Consider the following 23,126-nt stretch of genomic DNA (forward strand, 5'->3'; position numbering starts at 1 on the left):
ATGTTCGTCGACAGGGGCGACCCGCCACGCCCGCAGCCCACGTTTCCCTTCCGCGCCCGGCCCTACAGAGGGGAGCGCCCGACGGTGGCAGGTGAGCGCGCTTCCGGGTCCTCGGGCACCGACGCGACTCCTCTCGACCCTCCCCCCCCTCCCTCAACCCTGCCCTCTCTCCTCGGCGTCGGCAGGATCGCTGCTTTACCCGGACACGCCCGCTCAGATGGAGACGACGTCGCGCGAGGCGTTCGGCCTCCAGCCGGGTCCGCGGCGCGACGCCGGGAGAGGTCAGTTCGGCGACGCGGGGCAGGGGGTTTCCCCGACCTTTTTGACTCGGAAACAAACCTGATTCGAACCGGATTCGGTCTGAGAAGCTTTTTTTTTTTTGTGTTCTTTGTAGATTTATAAGCAGCCATTTTTGCCTGAATTCCGTTCTATTTTCATGACCGCCAGGTTTGAGGGCATACAATAACAATATGTCACATATAGTTGTGAATTTTGTTAGAATATTTATTTGTGACTGGGGCCTGTTGTACAGAACATCAGGCAGGAAGTTAAGGACTGGAAGAGGGAGATGGCTTCCATTTCAACAGGAATTTCCCATGTTGCAGATGAAAAGAGAAGTTTGGCAGCGCGGGAGAATGACAAAACATAAACGGATATAAGCCACTTTACTCGGTCTGCCAATGACGCCGAAATCGCACAAAAGCCGGGTGTTGATTTCAGAACGCAAAAAAGTCGATGATTTTTATTTTTTCTCAAAGGCCGATGCTCAAAAGGAGCATTTCGGCCAAACCCGAGAACTGCAGGAGTTTGCCTCCTTCGAAAAATTCTAAATGATGGTTAAAACTACGGATAATGCAGCAAGAGATTCAGACTGTCCTAGATTTCTTCTATTTCATATTTTCTTCCATTACAGGTAGTTCTATCCTGTAGTGCAGTGGTATTCAAACTTTTTTTTGCTGAGCCCTCCCTCCCTGGGATTTCAAGGACACCCCCCCCCCAAAAAAAACAAACCCAAATACTAAATGTGTCATGCAAACCAACATAGGTTATAATAAACCAGATCACATACATTTATGATTCGACCTCTGTTTCTGATTCGCTGACCCGTATATGCATGATTTTATGCATTCCACTGCTGCCACACGATTGGCTGATTAGATAATTGCATGAATAAGTAGGTGTACGTGTCTTCCTCATAAAGTTTTAAGTGAATGTACGTATATTAAAGGACTACTTTTTCCTTTTTGTATCTTTCATTTTCTTGCCTGCCCCTTGCGTTTCATCTGCGCCCCATGGGGGTGTGGGGTACAGCTTGAATATTACTTCTGTAATAATCAGACTTTGACGGTTGATTTTACAAATTCAGGAATTCAGTGAGACCCGGCGAGGTCAAGAATATAACTGGTAAAACAGAGGACAAAACCGAAATTCTGCTTCAGGAGAGCAGGACTCCAGGGGCAACGGGCGGGGGAATGGCCCCCGCCACGCCGCCTCGGGACAACCGGGGAGGGCGAGGAGGAGCCGCGGGGAGTCACCGCCGGCGGCGGACCGGGAGGACGACGACGCCAGAGCGCCGCAGGCGATGGCGGACGACGGAGCCGGGGAGGAGCGTGAGACGTGGGAGCTGCAGACTCTGTACCAGCGAGACTTCCCTCCTCCGGCCTCCCGGTGCAGGAGGCGGACCCCCGCACTCCCGCAGCCCGACAACATCGCCATCAACCCCGCGCTCAGGTCAGGCGATTCGTTCGGTAAAACTATGATTCAGCGCACGCATCATCATCATCATCATCATCATCATCATCATCATCATTTCAATTTGGACTGTAGGTTTAAAGGTGCAGTGTGTAGAATTAAGTGGCGTCTAGCGGTGAGGTCGCAGATGGCAACCAACCGAACACCCCTCTCCATGGTGGCAAAAACATGGCGGCGTCCGCGGAAGAGTCAGGGGCCGCGAAACTCCCAAAAAAACACAAAAGGCCCTCTGCAGAGCCAGTATTTGGTTTGTCCGTTCTGGACTACTGGAGGAGAAGAAACACGGCGGCGCAACACGGCGGCGCAACACGGCGGCGCAACATGGCGGCCTCCATGAAGCGTACCCGCTTCCTATGTAGATATAAACGACTCATTCTAATTCTAACGCCAACGCAATGATTCTTATTGTCTTGGGTTATATACTAATCAAATCATACTTATGAATATTATATTCCATTTCTGCCAAGTCCATTACATAAATTCAACACACGACACTTTAAGGCTAATAGAAGATAAGGATTTAGGTGTATAGCCAGAGGTCACTAATTGGCGGGGCCGCGATCCGGATTGGGACCAACAACCCATCAATTATTGGGAATTAATACATTTTGACGGAGCGTTTCTATTTTAATCTGCACAACTTTTATTGCCTTTACGGTACTGGAGGAGCGGTCCAGGAACATCACAGACTAATTGCATTGCACTGAGAGAGAACAGAGGCAGATCCTTACGTGTTGATTCTGATTCCACGGTCCAGTCCAAAACCACTATGTCTCATATGTTCCGAGGCCGCGGAGCGACGTGAAGCACCCGCTACGAGACGAAGCACAAATCATTTGAACAAACACACAGAACACATAAAATCTAGGATCTAAAAGCCCGATATGATGGATCCACCGGAATCCCCACACATTCATTCACTGCCCAAACAACGTGCTCACGAATGTTCCCTTCGAGTTGCTTGGATTTTATGTGGACACAAAAAAAACCAAAAACATTTAGCGACGGGGAGGTTGTCAAGGAGCGCGGGAGCTTAACCCAGGATGTGCTCGCACGACTGGACGAAGCGATTCACCGGGCTCCGTGCGTGGGCTCAGCTGCAGATGAGTCCGCCCGATGTGTCCGACCACGCTCGGCTGCTAGTTCATGGAAGGTTCTTCAGCAAGGAGAAGGACGAGTTCCGTGAAGACCTGTTGGGTGTTACCACCCCTTGCGACCGGTAACAAGAGGAGAGGACATCTACCTGGCCATCGAGGAGATGCTCGCCAACAGGGGGGGAAAGAGCCCAAGCAGGTGGCTTCAATGACCACAGATGGAGCCCCTGCAGTGGTAGGGAGAGAGAAAGGAGCTGCGGCGAGACGGCTCAGCAAAGGCAAGGTGTCGGGGCGCTTTTGCTCCGTCCGGAGGGGAGATCGCGGCTTTGTCGGCACAGCTGAAGAGCCAAAAGGCAACACCATTTTCTTTCTTTTTTAGAAAGTGAGAAGAAGATGGGTATTGTGGGTTTTTTTTTGGTTGATACCACTTCACACCTGAATGAACGCAATTTAAAGCCACAGGGCGAGGACAGTTCAGTTTCCGACCTGGCGACAGCGGTTCGCTCCTTCCAGAGGAAACTCGAGGTGTTCCAGGAAGACCCGTAGGGAGACCGTGCACGCTTCCCAACGGTGCAGGGACAGCTTCGGGGTGAGCGGGCGGGATCTTCTTTCGTAAACTTTGTTGACGAGCTGATTGTAAACTTCAGCGGACGCTTTGACAGCTTCAGCCCTGGGCAGCAGCTCACCCCGTTCATTCAGAGCCCGTTCCTCATCAGGGAGATCAAGGGGGTTCTCAAAGGAAGTCACACGGCACTTCAAGTGGGCAAACGCTGGGCCTCTCCGAATGCAACGGGTTGATCTCCAATCAAATGTGGCCCCCGAAAGAGCATTTTGGAGGAACTGACCCCGCCACTTTCAGCTTTCAGAGACAGCTTTCCCAGGTCTGAGGAAAGTAGCCCTGTACATATTGACCATGTCCGGCTGTGAGGCAGCTTTCTCCACAACGGACATTATTAAAGCCAAATATGGTTCCAGGCTCACCGATGAGCACCTACACATGTGCATGAGAATGACCCTGACACCATTCCAGACAAACAACAAACTGAAGCCCACTTTTCTCACTGAACAAGAGAAAGTGGCGGAGCGTGATAGAAAAGGGAAGGAAAGAGAAAAGTTCAAGCGATTATTTGTCACACACATATACATACGGTCATACATATAGTATGCAGTGAAATGTCATGACACCCGGTGATTACGCACAATGTTAAAGCTGTTCAATTGTTCGGATTGTTTTTTTAATTTTTTATTTTAGATAAGTTAGTAAGATTAGTTAAGATGTGAAATGGAGTTAACAAAAAAGAAGGGAAAGGTAAACTCAAGCTGCATTTTTTTTAATGAAGCATTTTATTTTAAGAAACACATCTTTGAAAAGCTGTTAATCTGTTATTCTATTTATCTTATTTTATTTGAAATGAGAAGAATATTTATTTATTATTAGAGTACGTATTATTTATAATCCCTCCAGTTCATAGTGAACAATGATAATAAATATTGTTTAAATATTATTGAATTGTACTTAATTTGACAGTCAGTTGTTGACTACATACAAACGTTGATACAACTACTAGGCTACTTCAATATGACACTGAATCATAAAGCAACTTAGACGTTAGGTTACAGACCTTTGCTTGAGGAAATTTTCTCTGACTGGACCTCTTTCAATTTTAATTGAATACCCTGATCTATACTTGTATATCTACAGTTCTTGGCTGATTTATGTTCATATGTGTGGTGGTTCACAGGATCGAGTTCAAAACAGTCCAGAGGGAGACTTACCCTGGTTGGCCCATAATAAAACACAGGAATCATTCCAGACGGAGGGAGGCCCGGACTGGACGATCCAACTCAACCGCCAAGTGAAAATCCTTCACAAATAAAGATCACCAACGCTGGTAGAGGGTACGGGTGTTTCAGTAGAACATGTGGCATCCTTCAACCCAATAAAATTGTGATAACCACTTTGCATTGACATTATTCAGGAGTAGAAGTCATTTAATAAGGTTATTAATTGGATAAAGGCAAAGGTACTGTGCAGCATTTCCCTGTAGTTTTTGTCTGTGTTTCCTTCAACCAGGGTACAAAATTAAGCCCATGGGGAACTGTGGTTTTAGTCTTGTGTGCTTCTTTTTGTCTGTGTGTGTGTGTGTGTGTGTGGTGGACCTCACTTGTAAATGCAGTGGGGTCACTACAATAAGGTTTATTCCCAGCCCCAGATGTGTTGTGTCGAAATCACCATAAGACAGGTAATAAAGCTTTAACAAAATTCCCTAGATTCAAATCGCTCTCTAGGGGTTTATTCAATTAAACTTAACTATCAAGTGCTGTTTCACCAATCTCTCCGTTAGAATGGTCCTTCTTAAATTAGTTTGACATCATACAATTCAAGTTATGTCGGAAGTGAAAAGAAAGCAGGATTATAAAATTAAAACAACGCGGTTATATTAACATTAAACAATGCAGAATGTCTTTACGTTTATGTTTCATGCGTGCACCGAACACCAAGACAAATTCTTGGCAATAAAGATTATTCTGATTCAGAATCAGAAATACTTTAATAATTCCAGGGGGAAATTACTTAATGATTCTGATGTTTTTGAGAAACAGCACAACAAAGACAAGGCAGCCACAATTCATGACAATCATTTGACTTGTGTGTGTGTGTGTGTGTGTGTGTGTGTGTATATATATATATATATATATATATATATATATATATATATATATATATATAAATATATATACACACACACACACACACACACACACACACAAACATTTTTTAATGCTTACATTTAATTGTTCGTATATTTAGGCATTTGCTGATGCAAAATACCCTGTTGGTAGAATTTAGAGTGTAAGTATACGTATTGTATCAAAGGAAGTTTTAGTATAATTTACACCTGTGCTATTGTTTATCCATAACTGGGGATGTGGAATAGTTAAAGAAGAAATGTATGTTTACTAAAATAATTAAAAAAAAAGTTTTATTATTTTGTGGCAAAAAAAATAATCACATGGGTTTGACATGTATTATGCATCAGGATGATGCAAATGCGTTTCATCTTCTGTCTCTGTGTCTGTGCTTGTCGGCGTGTAGTCTGTCCTCCCTGTCCCCTGTCTCACTCCTGTCTCTCTCTCTGTGGGAACTCCTGTCTCGCCCCCTCTCGCGGTCCTCTCTCCCACCTCTACCCGTCCACTCGGCCCCTCTCTCGGCGTGCCTGGCGGACAGGCCTCGGTCCCTCTCTCGGGGTCTCTCCTCCTTCTCTCTCGCGCCGCCCGTCCACTCCTGCATCATCGGGCCCGACGCCAGGTTGATGGGCTTGCGGAACGGCCGGTCTTTCCCACCGAAGCGGAGCTGCCCGGACTCCTTCTTGCCCCCTTGCCCGCCGCCCAGCCGCCGTGGAACCCAGCCCTTCAGGGTCCTCTCCTGCTCGAAATCCACGAGCAGCTCGTGTTGGTCCACCACCAGTTTGTTCGCTTCCCTGCGGGCTCGAACCACCGCCCTCTCCTCCTTGTACTCCACGAAGGCGTATCCCTTGGAGAAGCCCGTCACGATGTCCCTCACCAGCCGCAGGCGGCCCACGTCCCCGTACTTGGAGAAGATTTCGTGCAGCCTATCCTCCGTAGTCTGCGGGTTCAGGCGGGCGACGAACAGCGTGAGGAGAGGGTCGCCGGCGACGCCTTTGTTGGGCTTGTAGCGGGCGAACATCGCCCGCCACACGGCCCGGTCGTGGGGCTCCACGTCGGTGCCATCGATGCTTCCCGCCTTGAGCGGGTCGTAGACCTTGGCGATGGGGCTCCACTCGTTCATCTCGCTGGGAAGTTCTCACCTTGAAACCTCCATGAACTTCCCCCAAACAAGTTGAGAAGACGCTCGAGAGCACCGATCAAAACACTCCGGAGAGCAACTTGTGTTCCTCCGCACTGGTTCCTACAGGAGTAGCAGGCTTAACATTCCGGGGAGCAACTTGTGTTCTTCTACATTGGTTGATGTTGGAGTACCACTCTAAATATCCCGGAGAGCAACTTGTGTTCTTCTACATTGGTTCCTGTATGCGTATCACTCTAAATATCCCGGAGAGCAACTAGCGTTCGTCGACATTGGTTCCTGTAGGAGTACCAGTCTAAATTTCCCAGAGAACAACTCGTTGTGTTCTTAAATAGATGAAAACTAAATTTGCATCAGTAAGCATAATCGATGAATATGATTTGTACAAAAAGCTCGTCCCCCCCCCCCTTTTTTTTTTTCTTATTTCATGTCTTCTATTTTATTTGAATCCGTTCCTGTGTTTGATTCGGCATTGTGAAACGTTCGAAGCCATATTGTTTGTCTATTTTGAATTTACATAATAAAAAGGTTTAAAAAAAAAAAAAAAAAAAAAAGGACAAGAAAACTAGTGTTCGTCTACTTTGGTTCCTAGAGGAGTACCGGACTAAATATTCCGGAGAGCAACTTGCGTTCAACATTGGTTCATAGAGGAATACCAGTCTAAATACTCTGCGGTACATTTACAGTATGAGCAAGTATGCGTTTACCTTAATGCTTTGAATTAAGTAGAATTGTCTGCAGTACTTAAACTTTTGCTGGTCATTCTGTCTGGGTATTCATACTTTGTGACAATTATTGAGACGCATTGACAGGTTGTCAAGAGTTTTGTTTTATAAAAAAAACAACAACATATAAATGGCCTGATTTACAATACTAAAAGGTGTTGTGAAGGATCAGTGCGGGTCCATTTTTTCCCAATGTCTTTACACAGTTGTCTTTCCTCACACGTTCCTAGAAGAGGCTCTCGATAACGAGGCACAACTTCTCTGTGTGAGCTCGATACCGGAGCTTTTGTAATGAATTTCACATGCTGATCCCTAAAAAAAACTATAACAAAGTCAATAGTCTGCTTGACAAAACAAAGCCTCTTATACTATTTTATCACATCGGCCTGAGTCGGATGGATAATTACAAAAGTACAACAATGTGGTCAAACTTATAGCGATGGAGAGTTCTAAGATAAAAACGACGTTTCCCAGCATCTCCGAATCGCATCGATTTGACGTGTCCTCTGTGGCGGCTTCCCTTTGAGCGGGTCTTGAGACGACTCTGCTGCAACAGCGGCGTGTTGTCAGGCTGGGCGTTACTGCCTCCTTCCCCCGTTGCCGCCGGGCCGCGTGTCAGGATCCGGCGCCATCACATGTCCTCCACGCTCCATTTGTAAGCTACCTCCTCCACCGCCTTCGCGTCCGATATCCGGGTGTAGCGTTTTTGTTCAAATCCATTGGACCTGGAAGGAGTTTTTTTTTTTTTAACAGTGTAGTATTCGCCAAGATACAGACAAAAGTAATAAATGTAACTCAACACATTGCGCACACGAGTCATCCAGACACACACCACACTTCAGCAAGATTTTACCTGTCGACTCCATCCCAGCGATAACCCGGAGGAATGTTGAAGCGATTTGGCGGTGGTGCTGGGCCTTTATACCGCGGCTTCTCTATAAAAGAACCAGGGGAATTATATCGGGGTTCATTATGACATAACAAAATGAAATTCAAAGACTTTCAAGTAGTTCATTACAAAAAAAATAAAAAATGATAATCCTATCTGAGACCTTTCATTCAAAGGTCTCAGATAGGATTATCATTTTTTATTTTTTGACATAAAATCAGAGCGCGCTTAACTATTTTGACCAACTTTATTTTATTATTATTATTATTTTTTTTTAAATCAGGGTCATTCTAGCATTACAAAATTCAATTCAAGTGCTTTCAAGTGACATTTTAAGCACTCATTCTTGTTTTTTTGCAAGGACTTCATGCAAAACAAATGTAATACATTTTCAATGTGATCTTCATGAGTTAAAATATAATCTTAGTATCATTGTCTCATCTATATATATATATATATATATAAAATAGTCTCATTATCATCTACTATTAGAAGTGTCTATAGAAGTGTCCAGTATTTCAATTCCTGAGGACAAATTTCAGGGTGTATTCACACCTATCTTGTTTTGAGCACATATTCTGATTCCTCGAGCGTTAACCCCAACCCTAGACCAAATCAATCGCAGCGAAATCGCCCGGGGGGGGGGGGGGGGGAAGGTCTCAGCACGCTCGCAATTGCTCCAGGGAGTGGTTCGTTGGCAGCAGGAATGCAACCGACCCCCAACAAACCGATACAACACACTTGCTGTACTGCGAAGGCTGTGCCTAATGGGACGCTTTCGTTAGTCTGCGGGGCTGTATGGAGGCGGGGCCAAGGTGCAGACTGTAATGTCATACACAACAAGGGCATCATGCCCATTCAAGCTGGGGGGGGGGGGGGGGGGGTGCCCCACAAGATTTTTTGATATCTGGATTTTTGCTATTTTTATTTCATGACCATTATTTTTTACAATATGTAGTTATGATCATTTAATGATATGAGTCAAATGTATTCTAATTATGTCATGAGGTTTGCAACAGCAGGTACGCACCAGAGTTGCCAAGTCTGCTTCTCATACGCAACTTTGGGCTCAAAAAGTAGTTAAAAACGGCGTTATGTGTGTTGTCATAATTAATCTATACAAAGGGAACGTTGTTCACCGTTAACACCGCTGTTAAAAAGTTTGCAAGCGCGCGGCCTTTGTTGACAAGTTCTGGTCCGCTTTTAAGCGTTGCAGTGTGAACACGAATCGAACCAAGGTCCAAGTGCGACATCGTAACATGCAATATTATTCCCGGAAGCGGAACAAAGCAAACAAACTACAGCTCTCAAGCACTTCAAGCGCCTCAGGCAAGAACCCTGTCATAATATACAGGATGCCTACGCACAAACTGGCGGTGAAGAAGCCTCGGGGGGCATCGACCGTCTAACCTTTGACGCCCTGCAGCTTGGCGGTTCGCTCCTTTTTGCGCCTGAGCATGGCGGCCATGGGGTCTCCGTCCCGCTCCTGCTCCCTCAGCATGCGGTCCAGGTCCTCGTCGTCGCAGTGACGCGCCAGCGGCTTCTGGACTTCGCGGATTGCGTCTGCGATTTTCTGCTGGTGCATCTGGGTCTGGGCCATGCTGTGTGTCGAACAGGCACGCACATGAACACAAGCGCACGACAACCGCATCTGCATGCGGAAAGGAAAAACATCGACGCCACATTTATTCCCTTCGGAAATTTGCAACGGTCTCTTACCCTTTCCCCCACCGAGAGTATTTCTCATCCTTGGCCGCTTTCTCTCCGGCTTTTCTCTTTTGCTCTTCCCGCTCCAAATCCAAATCTCTCCTCTTGCCATCCTTCTTTCGGAACACAGTCTGGGCGTCGCGCGAGTCCACTGGCGAGAGCAGGGGAATGAATGTCATTCAAGAGAGCTTGTTTTTTTTTTTTTTTTTAACTGAAAGAGTACATGGATTGTTAATTACGCCTGGGCTCGTTTTGTCGATCGTGTGAGAAAGCTCACCAGACCTTCTAGACCGTGGTTGTTTTTCTCCCGCCGTCGGTTTTCCTCCTGCTCCTTCCTCAGGACCTCTATGGAAACCAGACCCGCTTGACCCCCAGAAAGCATGCTCTGATCCACCCGCCACCCCGAAAAAAAACCCAACAAAAAAACCCAAAACAAAACAAGAAAGCAAAGCGTTAGATTAAATGGGTCGTGGACACGAATTGGAGAAAGTGATGATTCGAAACTCAAGCTGCGGCGACAGCAGCTGCCGACCTGTGATGGGCCAGGCCTGCGAGGGGGCGACAGGTCGTTGTCGTCCTCGGGGCTTCCACTTCTCTCCTGGCCATTCCTCGGTCTTCTACGGAGTGGAGAGAGGTCAGAATCTGAACCTTTCCCCGGCTGCTTCCTCGGCGGCGATTGGTCCGAATCCGAGGCCCCGCCCTTTTGTAATTTTTTCCTCGGAGGAGACTGGTCGGAATCACCGGAGCCGTGCCTGTTGCGAGCCCTGTTTTCCAGCGGGGCCCGATGAGAATCTGGGGAGGAGGACAAATTGTGTCCGAGTGTCTGAATAGCTAAATCACCATCTAGCCTTTGCAGTAAATTGAAGACCTCCTTTGAGGTTGCATTTAGCCTTAATGAACAAAGAATACAATAACCAAAACTATTCTCATTGAAGGCTTTACCATGTCAAGTCTGTTCGACCACTAATGGCAAATGTACATATTGCAGGTCACTTTTGCGGGGTCAATTCCGCCATTACAAAATGAAATTCAAGGACTCTCAAGTACTTTTTTGAGCACCATTTTTTTTATCTTCAAGGCCGAAACAAATATAATCAATTTTCAATGTAATCTATATTTATTAAAATATATTATAATTTTAGTATCATTGACGTATTTATATTAGTATGTCTATTATTAATCCAATTGCCATCTACTATTTATAAGTGTTTATTTCAAGCCATTCTGGATTAAATTTACATTTCTCTGGCATAATATACCGTTATGTCATAAAAGGGATTCCTGAAAAGTTTTACTACATTATGATTTGAATAACAAAACCAAGGGGAATATCACAGGTTTCAGCATTCTTTTTAAAGGACTTTTCAAGCACCTCAAGGACCTGGTAAGAACCCTACTTTGGATAAAAGCATCTAGCTCAATGACTTTATGTGATGAAACCTGCACTTTCAGCCCACAGATGCTTGGGAAAAAAAACAAAAAAAAACCAAAAACAACAACATACATTTACAAGGCTAATAAACGTCCAAGCCCAGAATACGCCACAAAGCATAGTAGTTGTTCCTCACCTTTGCTTTGTGCCTTCCATGGTTTTCCTTTATGTTGTCGCTCAGGTGATAAGTCTGGTGAATCATGACGACCTTTCCTGGGAGGTGTTGCAATTGAGGAGTCACCCTGGGTCTCTCTGAAAGAACCCGCATCCGGTGAATCGTGTCTAGTTCTTTTATTTGGCTCTGGGGAGTCGTGGCGGGTACGCTGGGCTATTACAGGAGAGTGACCCGTTCTGTCTTGAACCTCCTCTGTGACCTCTTTCTCATCAGCTGAGAAAAAAAAAATGGGTTACTTTTACTTTTCTTCTGCAAAGACTGAGATTTCCATCCATTTATTTGTCCACATCCTCCGTTAAATATCAGACCATTACCTCCCATTGTTCTCCACTTGTTGCTAGTCCTGAAGGCTTCTAACTGTTTGATTGCTTCCGGACGATCATCAATCACCTCAGCAATCTAAGGAGACAATTACCGAGTTGGAGTAGCATTCTAAGTTCCAGAAGCTAGATAAATAGATTCTTCAGTCATCCCGAAGGTAAGTGGCGGTGTTACAGCAGCTAACATCAAAACAATAGGCAATCATCATAAAGTAATATGGAAAACAGGAAACAATGGCAATATGCAACAAATCTATCAAATCTATCATCTGCATCAACAATTCACACTGTCAAAAAATGGAGGAAAGGCATTGCATAGAATAAAACAATAATAACAATAATAAAACATTGACTAATATTATTAATAAAATTGCATTTGTGTTGAATGAAAAACCAAGCATCTTGCATTGGTTTTCATAAATACGAGGCTGAAGCAGCGTCTTTTTTCATGGTGCATTCAAAAAAACACACATACATATATATATGCACATGCACATGCATGCACACACACACGCACGCACGCACACTACTGTGTAAAAGTTTTAGGCACTTGTGAGAAAATACTGTAAAGTGGGGTTGCTTTCAAAAACAATTCCATGAATAGTTTTTGACAATTAATGACATGCAATGTTGGTAAACAGATGCGGTAAACAGAAAAAAGCCATCATCAAATCAATATTTGGGGTGACCACCCTTTGCCTTTAAAAGAGCACCAATTCTCCAAGGTACACTTGGAGTGTACTGGGCAGGTAGGTTGTTCCAAGAATCTAGGAGGGTTCGCCACCGTTCTTCTGCGGATTTAGTCTGTCTCAATTGCTTCTGTCTCTTCATGTAATCCCAGACCAGGGCCATCCCATCTGTAACAGCACACTTTGTTCTTCTTTTCGCTGAAGATAGCTCTTTCTGACTCTTGTCTGTATGTTTGGGGTCGTACTCATGCTACAGACATATTGACACAACAATGCAGAAGATATAAAATAACCATATAAGACAAAAGTTTATGTCAAACATCTAAAGTGCCTAAAACGTTTGCACAGCACTGTTTATAATGATTATAATAACAAGCCCATATTGCATTCGATATACCATTTCCTTACCGTTTTTGAAATATACTGGTTTTTATATTTTTTAAAATCCAGTCACATCAACTTATCTCCTGTTTTAACAAAAACAAAAGTTTCACAAATCAGAAATGGTATTTAAAATGCAATATAGAGTTGAATGATCAGCATACCTGAGGCTGCAACAGCTGCAGCAGGACACAAGCTTCAGAGTTGCACATGCGGCTGGGCAAAGGTTACTTCCACCACAGGCCTGAAAATACATCAGGGCAGGAAAGGGTGCCTGAAGTCTGCAGGACATCGACAACCCTGTCCCGGCGGAGGAAGAGCCAGGCACAGGAGAGCAACCAGAACCCAGCCCATTGCGACCTGTAGCGGAAAAGAAGATCCAGGAGCGAAAGCCGTTGATCAAGTGGCCAAAGTCTTGCCAAGTCTGGCGAAAAGGCAATGTGGGAGGAGGTCAACGCTGACCTCTGCAACATCTTAGAGACGCTCAGAGGCAACACCATGAAGAAGTTGGGTCGAATGGGGAAACTAACTGACAGCTATGTAGCATAGGCTTGGGCAGATTGACGATTAAATTGCGATCCCCCTCGTTGTTATGAGTTTGTATTCTTCTAACCCTCATTGTGAAGTGTATTGTCTGAATCAACTACGACCACAGAAATTGAATGTGTCAACTGGAGTCGTACCCAATATGTCTGTTCACACCTGGCATTAGAGTGCATCTCCAGTAACCATTTGTAATCAGATCCCAATTCCCTGCTCTATGTGCAAATTTACAACATATTGTGCTTATTATATAGCATTATATATTATTATCTCATACGGAAAGATTTTGATTTATTTTGTTTCCTATGATTATTACTTGGCAATATTACATAATTAAAAAATGAAAAATGGAAACCTAACTCAGAACTGGAGCGGCATTTATTTTTTATTTTTCCTCCAGACAGCAGTTCCCGGTTCCCCTGTGTTTTTATATTATAGATGAAGTTATTTCTGTTTGTTTCCTAAAGGACTGTCCCGTTCGTCCCAAAAAAAAAAAAAACCCTGCCTGCCCCCCCATGTCACGCACATTTCCCCGTTGCAATAAGACTTAATTTAGTAAAAACTTGATGTTATTGTGTGAATACTTTACTTGAAAATAATAAATCCTGCACTTCTGTTACGGGGAGACTGCATTTGTCACATTATAACACCCCCCGCCTTTCCGCTGTAATCATCTATCGCTGCCTCCCAGCGTTCGCCAATTGGAATTATGCACGATCACGGTTTGGAGTGGCTAGGTCCAGGAGGAAGAAGGAAATGGATTGTCTAGTCAGAGAGAGGAGGCAGCTGAAGAAGCAATGAAGGAAGGCCACAGAGGAGGAAAAGGAAGGAATAAACCTGTTGCGGGCAGATAACCAGAGCAGGCTTGCGACACTGATGAGAGCTGAGAACTTGGTGAAGAAGCGCAGAAAAAAGGAGCGGGCAATAACAAGCTTCTACAAAGATCCCTTCAAATTTGTGAAGGGTCTCTTCACAAAGGACAAGTCTCTCAGTGTCAAAGGCGGACCTGGAAAAAACATCTGGAAAAGTCTTGAACAGACAACAGACTCCACAAAGAGATCACCCCTGACATGCCACCAATCCATCCACCGGAACACCAACTAGATATTAGCCCACCTAGATGGAGTCAAGTGGAGAAAACTGGATCGAGCAAGGGCCTCATCTGCTCCAGGTCCCAATAGAGTTACATACAGGCTCTACAAAAATTCACCAGATGTCCTGCGATTCCTCTGGAGGCTCATGAAGGTGGTATGGCGCAAGCAAGAGATACCAACATCCTGGCGGAGAGCCCAAGGAATCCTGATCCCAAAGGAAAATGACTCATCAGAAATCAGCCAGTTCTGCAAGATAAGCGTCCTTAATGTTAAGGGCAAAATCTTCTTTTGTGTGGTGGCTCACAGGCTGCCGGAATACCTGCAAAGAAACATCTGATTGACACATCAATCCAGAGGCAATGCCTCAGCAGCATAGGGCTCTATGGCAAAGGAATCCTAGAGCTACCGATTTCCAGTCTCTCAGATGAGCACAAGTGCGCCAAAGTAAGAACGGAGATGATGCTAACAGAGTCGAGTGATCCATTTGTAGTCCAAGCTGCCCCCACCCTGGCTAATGGCAGGAAGGGCCCAATGAAAAGAAACCAAGCAGGCATTGGCGGCGCTCAAGCACAGGGACATTGTGGGCCGAGTGCAGCAAGGGAGGAGTGGTCTTGGCCTTGGGGCAGGCACATCAGCCCGGAACAAGCCTACTTTGTCTCAGAGACACAGGCTCGTGGTACAGGAGATATGTCAGCGGGAGTATGCAGCAAGGTGCGCAAAGGCCATTGCTCAGGTAAGGCAAGGGCCATAGATGAGATGGGAGAAAGAAAGTGAAGAAGAGAAAGATCTCCTGTAAAGAGAGCTGTTGGAAATGGAGAGATTTAGATCAAGCTTCACCATCAAGGCTGCCTATGATGTCCTGCCAACTCCCAAGAATCTCAGCCAGTGGTACCGAGAAGATGCCTTCGGCTACCTCTGCCCGACTCCAGCAACACTAAAACACATCCTGGTGGGCCACAAGACCAGCATCACTCAAGGTCGTTACACCTGTCGGCACAACCAGGTGTTGGTGTCTTGCAGCAGTACTAGAAGGTCAGTGGATGAGTTTCAACGCCCTTCCTTCCCCTTCACCCCACTGGCCGGCAACAGCATTTGTCCAGGAAGTAGGGGTGCCACTGATTACAAAACTTACAGATCGGATCATTATTCGGAACAGCAAAAAAATAAAAAAATAAATATTAGAAAATAAAAGATAAAAGGGAGACAAATTTAACTTTTAAGCTTTCAATTTATTCTGTGAAACACTTAAAGCAATAAACATTTGCCCAAGGTCTTAAATGAAAACAACATACAAGATGTCCAATGTTTAAATAAAATCTTAAAATATTCAATACTTAATTGAGTTAAATTTAAGTGCCATATGAGGCACGCATGATAGCTTCTTCCAACAGGGCGACCTGTACAGATCAAATACGTTCCATTACACCACTACCGGGAAGGTGACGGTGAAGCCAGACTCGCCACATCGAGACCAGACACTGGGCGCACAGGCGGGGCATGCAATTGGAAGATTGGGGCATGCTTAGGCCAGAGGCTCTGCTTCCCAGCTGACATTGCATCAACCAACCTCTGACAAGACCTTGTGCTATGGTCGGCCTCACTCGGTCTCATTTACATCATCGAGCTCACAGTGCCCTGGGAGGATGCAGTGGAGGAGGCCAAGCGCAACAAGATGAGGTACGCTGAGCTTGCGCAACAATGTGGCCTGAAAGCAAAGGTCCGACCGATCGAAGTAAGCTGCAGAGGGTTTATAGCCACACCCATTGGCAAGCAAAGATGTCTCTAATGCTGCTGAAAATGGCAGTCAGTGGCTCTGGATGAAGAAAAAGGACTCCACCTGGGCCCTCAAGGGAGTAGATGGCATATGGGGGGGTGAGGCCGAGACTCCGGGATTCACTGCTGAACCCTCTTGCAGGTGTCAGAGACGAGAGGGGAAGTGGAGGGAGGCCCAGACAGTCCTGGCCACCACTCTTTGTACTCCATTTCCTGTAAACTCCAGAGGAAAAAAATGTATTTGACTTGCCAAAAGAGGCAGAGGGAACACCTACCAACATGTTCCAAGACAGGATGTGGTCAATGACGGGGTCCTTCCAAATATCTGTGGGATAGGGACCAAGCTCCCCCTCCATCTCTACCAGGTGGTAAGAGGGGGAGTGGAGGAAGGCCAGGCCAGGCGGGGGTGTGGCGTGCCGCAGTCCTGGCCACTACTCTCTGTACTCTACTTCCTGTATGCTCCGGAGGGAGAAAACAGATTTGACATGCCAAAAGAGGCAGAGGGAATACCGACCAACATGTTCCAAGACAGACCCAAGACCTCTCCAGAACTGCTGAAAAGGGTAGTCAGTGGCTCTGGATGAAGAGAAAGGACTCCAGGGCCTAAGCCAGTAGATTACATCTAGGGCACATGTGTCAAACTCGAGGCCTGCGGGCCGAATCCGGTCCGCCACATAATTTTATGTGGCCCGCGAGCACTTAAAGCTTAAAGGAAAAAGTCTATGCTGTTTTACAGCGTACAGTGACCGGTTTCATAACTATTGATGGAGCCGAAAATGATCTACAAATAATCCCAAAATGGCCAACAAGAGAAAAATTGATGCAGAGGAAAGGAAATTTAATGAAAGATGGGAAAGCGAATACATGTTTGTGCTTCAAGGAGAAAAAACAGTATGTCTTCTGTGTTACGAGGCAGTGTTGGTGATGAAGGAAAGGAATACAATTCCCGTCTGCATTTTGACACCAAACACGGAGCCAAGTCTGCTAAATTTAGCCTCCAAGAAAAACATCAAATTGTCCAAGAATTAAAAGGCAGACTGCAATTGCCACAGAATGTTTACAAAAGCTACAGCCAAAAATGATGCAGCAGTGAAAGCTAGCTTTATTGTGGCTGAAGAAGTTGCCCGAGCTTCCAAGTGTTTTTCAGAGGGCGTATTTTTGAAGCGGTGCATGCTAAAGGTATGTGAGCAGGTGTGCCCCGGCCAGATACACACTTTCAAAAATGTCCGTTTGTCAAGAAACAACATCGCAGACTGAGTTAAGGAACTAGCAGACAATCTGACAACACAGCTGGCCAAAGAGACACGCAGTTACCTGGCTTTTTCCATTAGCTGTTGATGAAAGCACAGACAACACGGATACAGTGCATCTATCCATTTTTATAAGAGGCGTGAAGGCAGACTTCACTGTCAGTGAGGAGCTCTTGGATGTAGCTGCCATGCAATTGCCATGCCATTCAATAATGAATCCAAACAAGAGCAAGCACAGATCATGCATCACCGATGACAACCTCCACACAGTTTTAAGGATTGCTACAGCACAAGACCTAAAGCTAGACATTGACGGACTGACCGTGGGAAAACGGTGTCAGACATCTGGCCAGAAAACAAATTGTTAAGCATTTTTAAAAACCTGAATTAAAAATATAATAAAATACATCTCAAACAAGAATAAGTACAGTGGAATATGTGTGGAATTTAATAGTTGTGCTTGCATTTTGTTTTGTGTTTGTTGTTATTTTCAGAACATTATCAATTGATGAGGATGGCGTGATAGTGTCCTAGGGTGAGGAAGGATCTACTTGGTGTGTTCAAGGCCAAGTAGCATCACCTCATCAACTTCACCCAAAACTTGACCAATATAGTTGTTAACTGAGACAACCCTTATTGTTATTTTGAGTTAATTATATTGAAGATTCAAGAGGTTTTTTTCGTCACATACATAAACATACTTTCATACATACAGTATATGCAGTGAAATCTCACATATACTACTTTGTATGTATAGCAATGTATTCAGTGTGTTTACAGGTGTACAGTATGTGTTCATGAAGCCAAATGTTTACTGCAATCAAAACCATCGCTCATTAGTTGCATGTATGCCCTCTGCAAGGCTGTCTGCAGCCATTCGTTTTTGTAAAATGCCACATCTGTCACACATGTTCTTAGCAGCTCTCAACTTTTGAACAAAGTTGAGGTAATAACTTGTGTTTGATGATATTTGTATTTTTTTTACATTTATGTAAATGCATGTACAATATTTGTACACTTTAATAAATAATAATCAAATGCAGAGACAGTTATTTAACAATATGTTAAAAAGGAGTTACATTTATACAGCCTTTCAGTTACAACTGGCCCTTTGAGGGCAACCATAATGCTGATGTGGCCTGGGGTGAAAATGAGTTTGACACCCCTGTTCCAGGGGGTGAGGCCGGGACTCACTGCTGAACCCTCTGGGGGAGTCGTGGGTCTATTAGCAAAAAAATCGAGGAAAGAGGGTGCCCACTTGACAACCAAGATTCACTTGACCATTGCGCAGAGTCTAGGCAGCACATATCACATTGGCAGTTAAGGGATATTCACATCTAGCCCTACATTACATATAGGGCTATAGATAGACGTATAGACAGGTGTGGTATTATAATGTAGTCTAGATTGGACAACGACAGCAACAACTTTTGATCTAGACCTGGTCTCTGTGTGTACATAAAAGTCAAAAACATTTGATAAATTTGAATGCACCATGAAAACACGCTGCGAATTGGCTGCTAACTTCAGCCCCGTTGCATGGATCACATTTGGCATGCTCTTTGAGGTTCATACACGTGACAGCGGATCCCTCGCAGGGTTAGCTCAATGGAAGACCACACTCAGCCAGTTGGACCACAATGGTCAGCTCACTCACCACTGGGGCTTCCTCGTCCTCCTCAACCTCAACTTCTGGTTGGGTGTTCATCTGCTTCCAGTCAATATCATCATCCACTATCTTTAACCTTGAACAATGAGAGCGATGAAATAATGGTTACATCACATGCCACTTTAATGCACATATCTGTATATACATAATTGCCTATTCCATATACATAAGCATATTCCCTCTATCTATTCCATTTTATTGTATTTCATTTGATTCTATATATTTTTATTTTATTCTATAAGTATTCGACTTACTGTATTACGTTTTAGGAGTCAGTAGTTGGTCTATTAGAAAGACATTTTTCCTAGGACATATTGTGTGTTATCACCGGGTGCGTTGCATTACATTTCACTGCATATATGTATGAAAGTATGTATATGTATGTGACGAATAAACATCTTGAATCTTGAATCGATGCTGTTGACTGCTACCGGGCTAAACGCTAGGCTAACACTGTTGACTCTTACGAGGCTACATGCTATGCTAACACTATATAAATTGTATGGGAGAAATTTGGCGTGACTACTTTTGTATTCTTACCCTTTCTCCGGAATTTTACGGCGTTTCTTTTTTCCCTTTGCCCTTTTAGAGTCATCGTCGCCGGATAAGTAACGCTTCAGATATTCAGCTTTAGATAACTCAGTTCCTTTGCTGGTGCCAGGGAAAGCCGCCATGATTGAAACGACGGCCGTGACGTCAGAAGCTACGGGATGCCAAGGGGTCCACAAAAGACTAGACGTAGAAATTGCGGCAGTTAAACTGAATCAAGGCAACAGCACCTTTATGTTCTTTATTCTCTTGTTCATAAGCATCCTACTACTTGTATTGTATTTTTATTTGAAATTAATAAGTGCATTTTCCTTAAAATTGATAAAACATTTAATAAATGTAATAACTTCAATATATCAATGTGGCGCTCCCATCATGACTATGACATAATAAAAGGAGCTGATGTGATACTCAAATAAACATGAAATAGTTCCAAATTCTAAATTCCAAATTTTGACCAGTGAAGCAATGACTGTGGCATTTCGTGAAGCAAAAAGAATGGTCATAAAGACATGAGGAACAGGGCAATCACATCCATAATGTTTGCATTTGATGTATTAAAGATGTAACTTATGTTTAAAGATCATGTGATGATGTCATATATATGACTGCATAAGATTGTAAATCTGCCTTATACAGTATATGTATTAATTACACATTCAGTGTTGTTGACAGTTATGCCCTGAGGATTCCAAATGTGCTGTTTGTGTGGGATGACCCAAAACATTTAGCACATTTTCTTATATTTGTGGATCAGTGGATAAGTGAATGTAGCTTGATTAAAGTTTCATAGCTCTATAGTTACTTTTATGATGGGTCAGATACTACACGCATGTGTATGCAAGAGGACGCACGTGCAAGCGATGAAGTACTTTTAGACACCAAAGCACAAATCGGTATATACACACACACACAGCACATATCTCTAGTATTTATGCCTCTATAATAAGTGCTTATATTCTTAAAATTGTACCATCATGTTCTGTTTAATTCATTATACATTATACAGGCCAGAAAAGAAGCAAGGTGACGCAGATTAATACATTTGACACTAGCATGAGGGATTTGGGGGGGATGGTAGCTCAGGAGGTAGAGCTGGTCGTCTAGTAATCTAAAAAGGTTGCTGGTTCGATCCCAGGCTCCTCCTGCTAGCATGCTGTAGTGTCCTTGAGCAAGACACTTAACCCCTAATTGCTCCTGATGGCTGCGTCCGTCGGTTTTTGAATAATTGTAAGTCGCTTTGGATAAAAGCGTCTGCTAAATGCAATGTAATAAAGTAATGTAATTTGGGTGGATGTGGGGAGATGGCAAAAGGTTTGTCAGTGTGAGCATTATGTTATTGTGAGGGTCAACACAGGCCGGCTGTGTGGCAGCAGGCGAGGAGAAGCGCACCAACAATCCAGAGGCAGGAGCTTGGGGGAAATACGCTGACGGCTGAGCATGGAAGCAGATGCTCTGCAAAAAAAAAAAAAAAAAAAGAGGGGGGAATTAATGTGAGCAGTAAGGATTGTCTTCAAGAAACATCTTGCATTGTTCTGCCTTCCCCTGCTCATTCATTCACTTATTCATTTAACCCCCCATCCACCCACTAACTGATCTCCACCCACACACTCATTCATACCTTTTTCCACATAGACAGAGTCGATCACTCCGGTCATTTTGCACATGTAGGTGGTGTTGTATGGGAGCCGGTCTATGAAGCCAGTGAGGGTCAGGCGGTAGCCGTAAGGCTGCAGCTCTTCCACGTAGCTGTGGTCTCTCAATTGTGACGCTCGGGTGGAGCCGGACACGTTGGTGTTGATGACTACCTCTTTGGAGCCCGAGGTCCAGGAGAACTCGTAGCTATTGATCTGGGAGGGTTTGGGCTTGATACGACAGTCAACTCTCAAGTCGTCGTCCTCCTCAACACACACCGTTACCTGCTCACACATCCCCGGGACCAGCAAGGCTAGAGAAGCAGGTGGGGTACAATAGAATGTTCATGGTATTGACGCTGGAAAAAGTCTGATGTCAACAAAAGGATTGATTGAGGTTAATTTATCATGAAACGTGTTTTTCCCCCGAGGGTCAATTCACGATTATAAATATCGATTGATTGTAACACACTGAAAGGTTCACTGACCTCCCAGTACTCCTAGGACCCACAAGGACAGGACCATGATGGAGCCGCCCCCTCCACCTTGAAATGTGCATGTGGATATTTGAAGGTAAAGCACGAAGAAGGAAGAGTAGTCACATGTCATAGCAAGCGTGCAACCTTCAATTAGACACAATACTAGACATTGTTTGTTTCTGTATTTGCCGTTTAGGTTAGGGTTCGTGAGCTAAGTAAGCAACAGGAAATATTCTTAGCCAACAGGCACAGAAAGATGATCCATTAAGTTATATTGTTATATATCTTATATTATAGTTAAAGCTCAATGTATGTTTTTACTTCGTTTCGAAATCTTTTTGGACGTCTGTAACTTGGCACTATTCCACACCTTAAAACGACCTCTTGGACTGAACAGAGTCAGACATACATTCGTGAGCATCATTCGGAGTATTTCCTGCCACGCACGCATGTTTCATTCCCCGCCCACCGCTCAGCCCAGGGGCCCATATGTACCGCAAAGAGCCCGCGCTGCTTGGAAGCCTCCCGGGTACCTTACCTCCGGGCTAGTCTGGGAGGTGTGGCCGCGGTGTTCACCGCAGGTACGGCCGCCTGGCGGGGCTTTTTGGTGGCGGCGCAGCGCTGCGGAGCATCCCACTCTGGAAGACCGAGGGAGGGACGCGGGGACACGGAGAAGTGAGGGAGGGGATGGGGTACGGGACGGACGGACGGGGGGATGCTGATTCGCCCTTCTCCTCTGCAGTGTCCGACGGATCGTGGAACCCCGTCACGCGTTTGATTTAAAGGCGCAGTGTGTAGAAGCTACGTAACGGACTTGGCACGAACGGAATATAATATTCACAAGTACGTTTTAACTAGTGTATAACCCCATGAAAATAAGAATCGTTGTGTTTGTGTTACCTTGGGAGGAGCCGTTTTGCCTACATGGCGTGGGTACACTTCACGGAGGCCGCCATGTTGCACCGCCATGTTTCTTCTACAGTAGCCCAGAACGGACAAACCAGCGGAGGCCGCAAGTCCTGCAAACCCACCGCCAATGCCACTGATCACTGCACACTGCACCTTTACCACCGCAAGCGTGTAAAAACGTAAAAAAAAACCTATCAATAACCAAAATCATAAGGTCAAATAGCAGGGGTTGT

General features: G+C 44.8%; 4 protein-coding genes across 5 annotated transcripts; 1 reads left to right on the top strand and 3 right to left on the bottom strand.

The window, feature by feature from the left end:
* Positions 1–4,725, top strand: LOC307239934 (uncharacterized protein; the record flags this gene model as incomplete). The annotated part of the gene is made up of 4 exons (XM_080013511.1): positions 1–91; positions 186–281; positions 1,440–1,731; positions 4,589–4,725. 4 exons carry the CDS (start codon positions 1–3, stop codon positions 4,704–4,706), a joined length of 597 nt encoding a protein of 198 aa, XP_079869637.1. The 3' UTR covers positions 4,707–4,725.
* Positions 4,726–5,813: 1,088 nt separating this feature from the next.
* Positions 5,814–6,743, bottom strand: snrnp35 (small nuclear ribonucleoprotein 35 (U11/U12)). Its single transcript, XM_080013949.1, has one exon. It carries the CDS (start codon positions 6,655–6,657, stop codon positions 5,905–5,907), a length of 753 nt encoding a protein of 250 aa, XP_079870075.1. The 5' UTR covers positions 6,658–6,743; the 3' UTR covers positions 5,814–5,904.
* A 737-nt stretch (positions 6,744–7,480) lies between these two features.
* Positions 7,481–19,996, bottom strand: bud13 (BUD13 homolog; the record flags this gene model as incomplete). 2 transcript variants are annotated; one of them, XM_080013141.1, is made up of 10 exons in its annotated part: positions 7,481–8,125; positions 8,254–8,335; positions 9,700–9,890; positions 10,009–10,147; positions 10,279–10,381; positions 10,529–10,788; positions 11,565–11,816; positions 11,918–12,002; positions 19,311–19,398; positions 19,863–19,996. In XM_080013141.1, the coding sequence occupies 10 exons, from the start codon at positions 19,994–19,996 to the stop codon at positions 8,032–8,034; spliced, it is 1,428 nt and encodes a 475-aa protein (XP_079869267.1). In that variant the 3' UTR covers positions 7,481–8,031. The 2 variants fall into 2 exon arrangements, with proteins under 2 accessions (XP_079869267.1, XP_079869268.1); XM_080013142.1 differs by lacking the exons at positions 19,311–19,398; positions 19,863–19,996 and adding an exon at positions 13,158–13,327.
* Positions 19,997–20,824: 828 nt separating this feature from the next.
* LOC307240308 (uncharacterized protein) lies at positions 20,825–22,720 on the bottom strand. The gene is made up of 4 exons (XM_080014051.1): positions 22,523–22,720; positions 21,994–22,050; positions 21,493–21,819; positions 20,825–21,326 (listed from the first exon to the last, which is right to left on the bottom strand). The coding sequence occupies exons 2-4, from the start codon at positions 22,028–22,030 to the stop codon at positions 21,220–21,222; spliced, it is 471 nt and encodes a 156-aa protein (XP_079870177.1). The 5' UTR covers positions 22,031–22,050; positions 22,523–22,720; the 3' UTR covers positions 20,825–21,219.
* Between the last annotated feature and the right edge of the window lie 406 nt (positions 22,721–23,126).

This window comes from Zeus faber (genome assembly GCF_960531495.2).
Source record: "Zeus faber genome assembly, chromosome: 14".
NCBI lineage: Eukaryota > Metazoa > Chordata > Actinopteri > Zeiformes > Zeidae > Zeus > Zeus faber.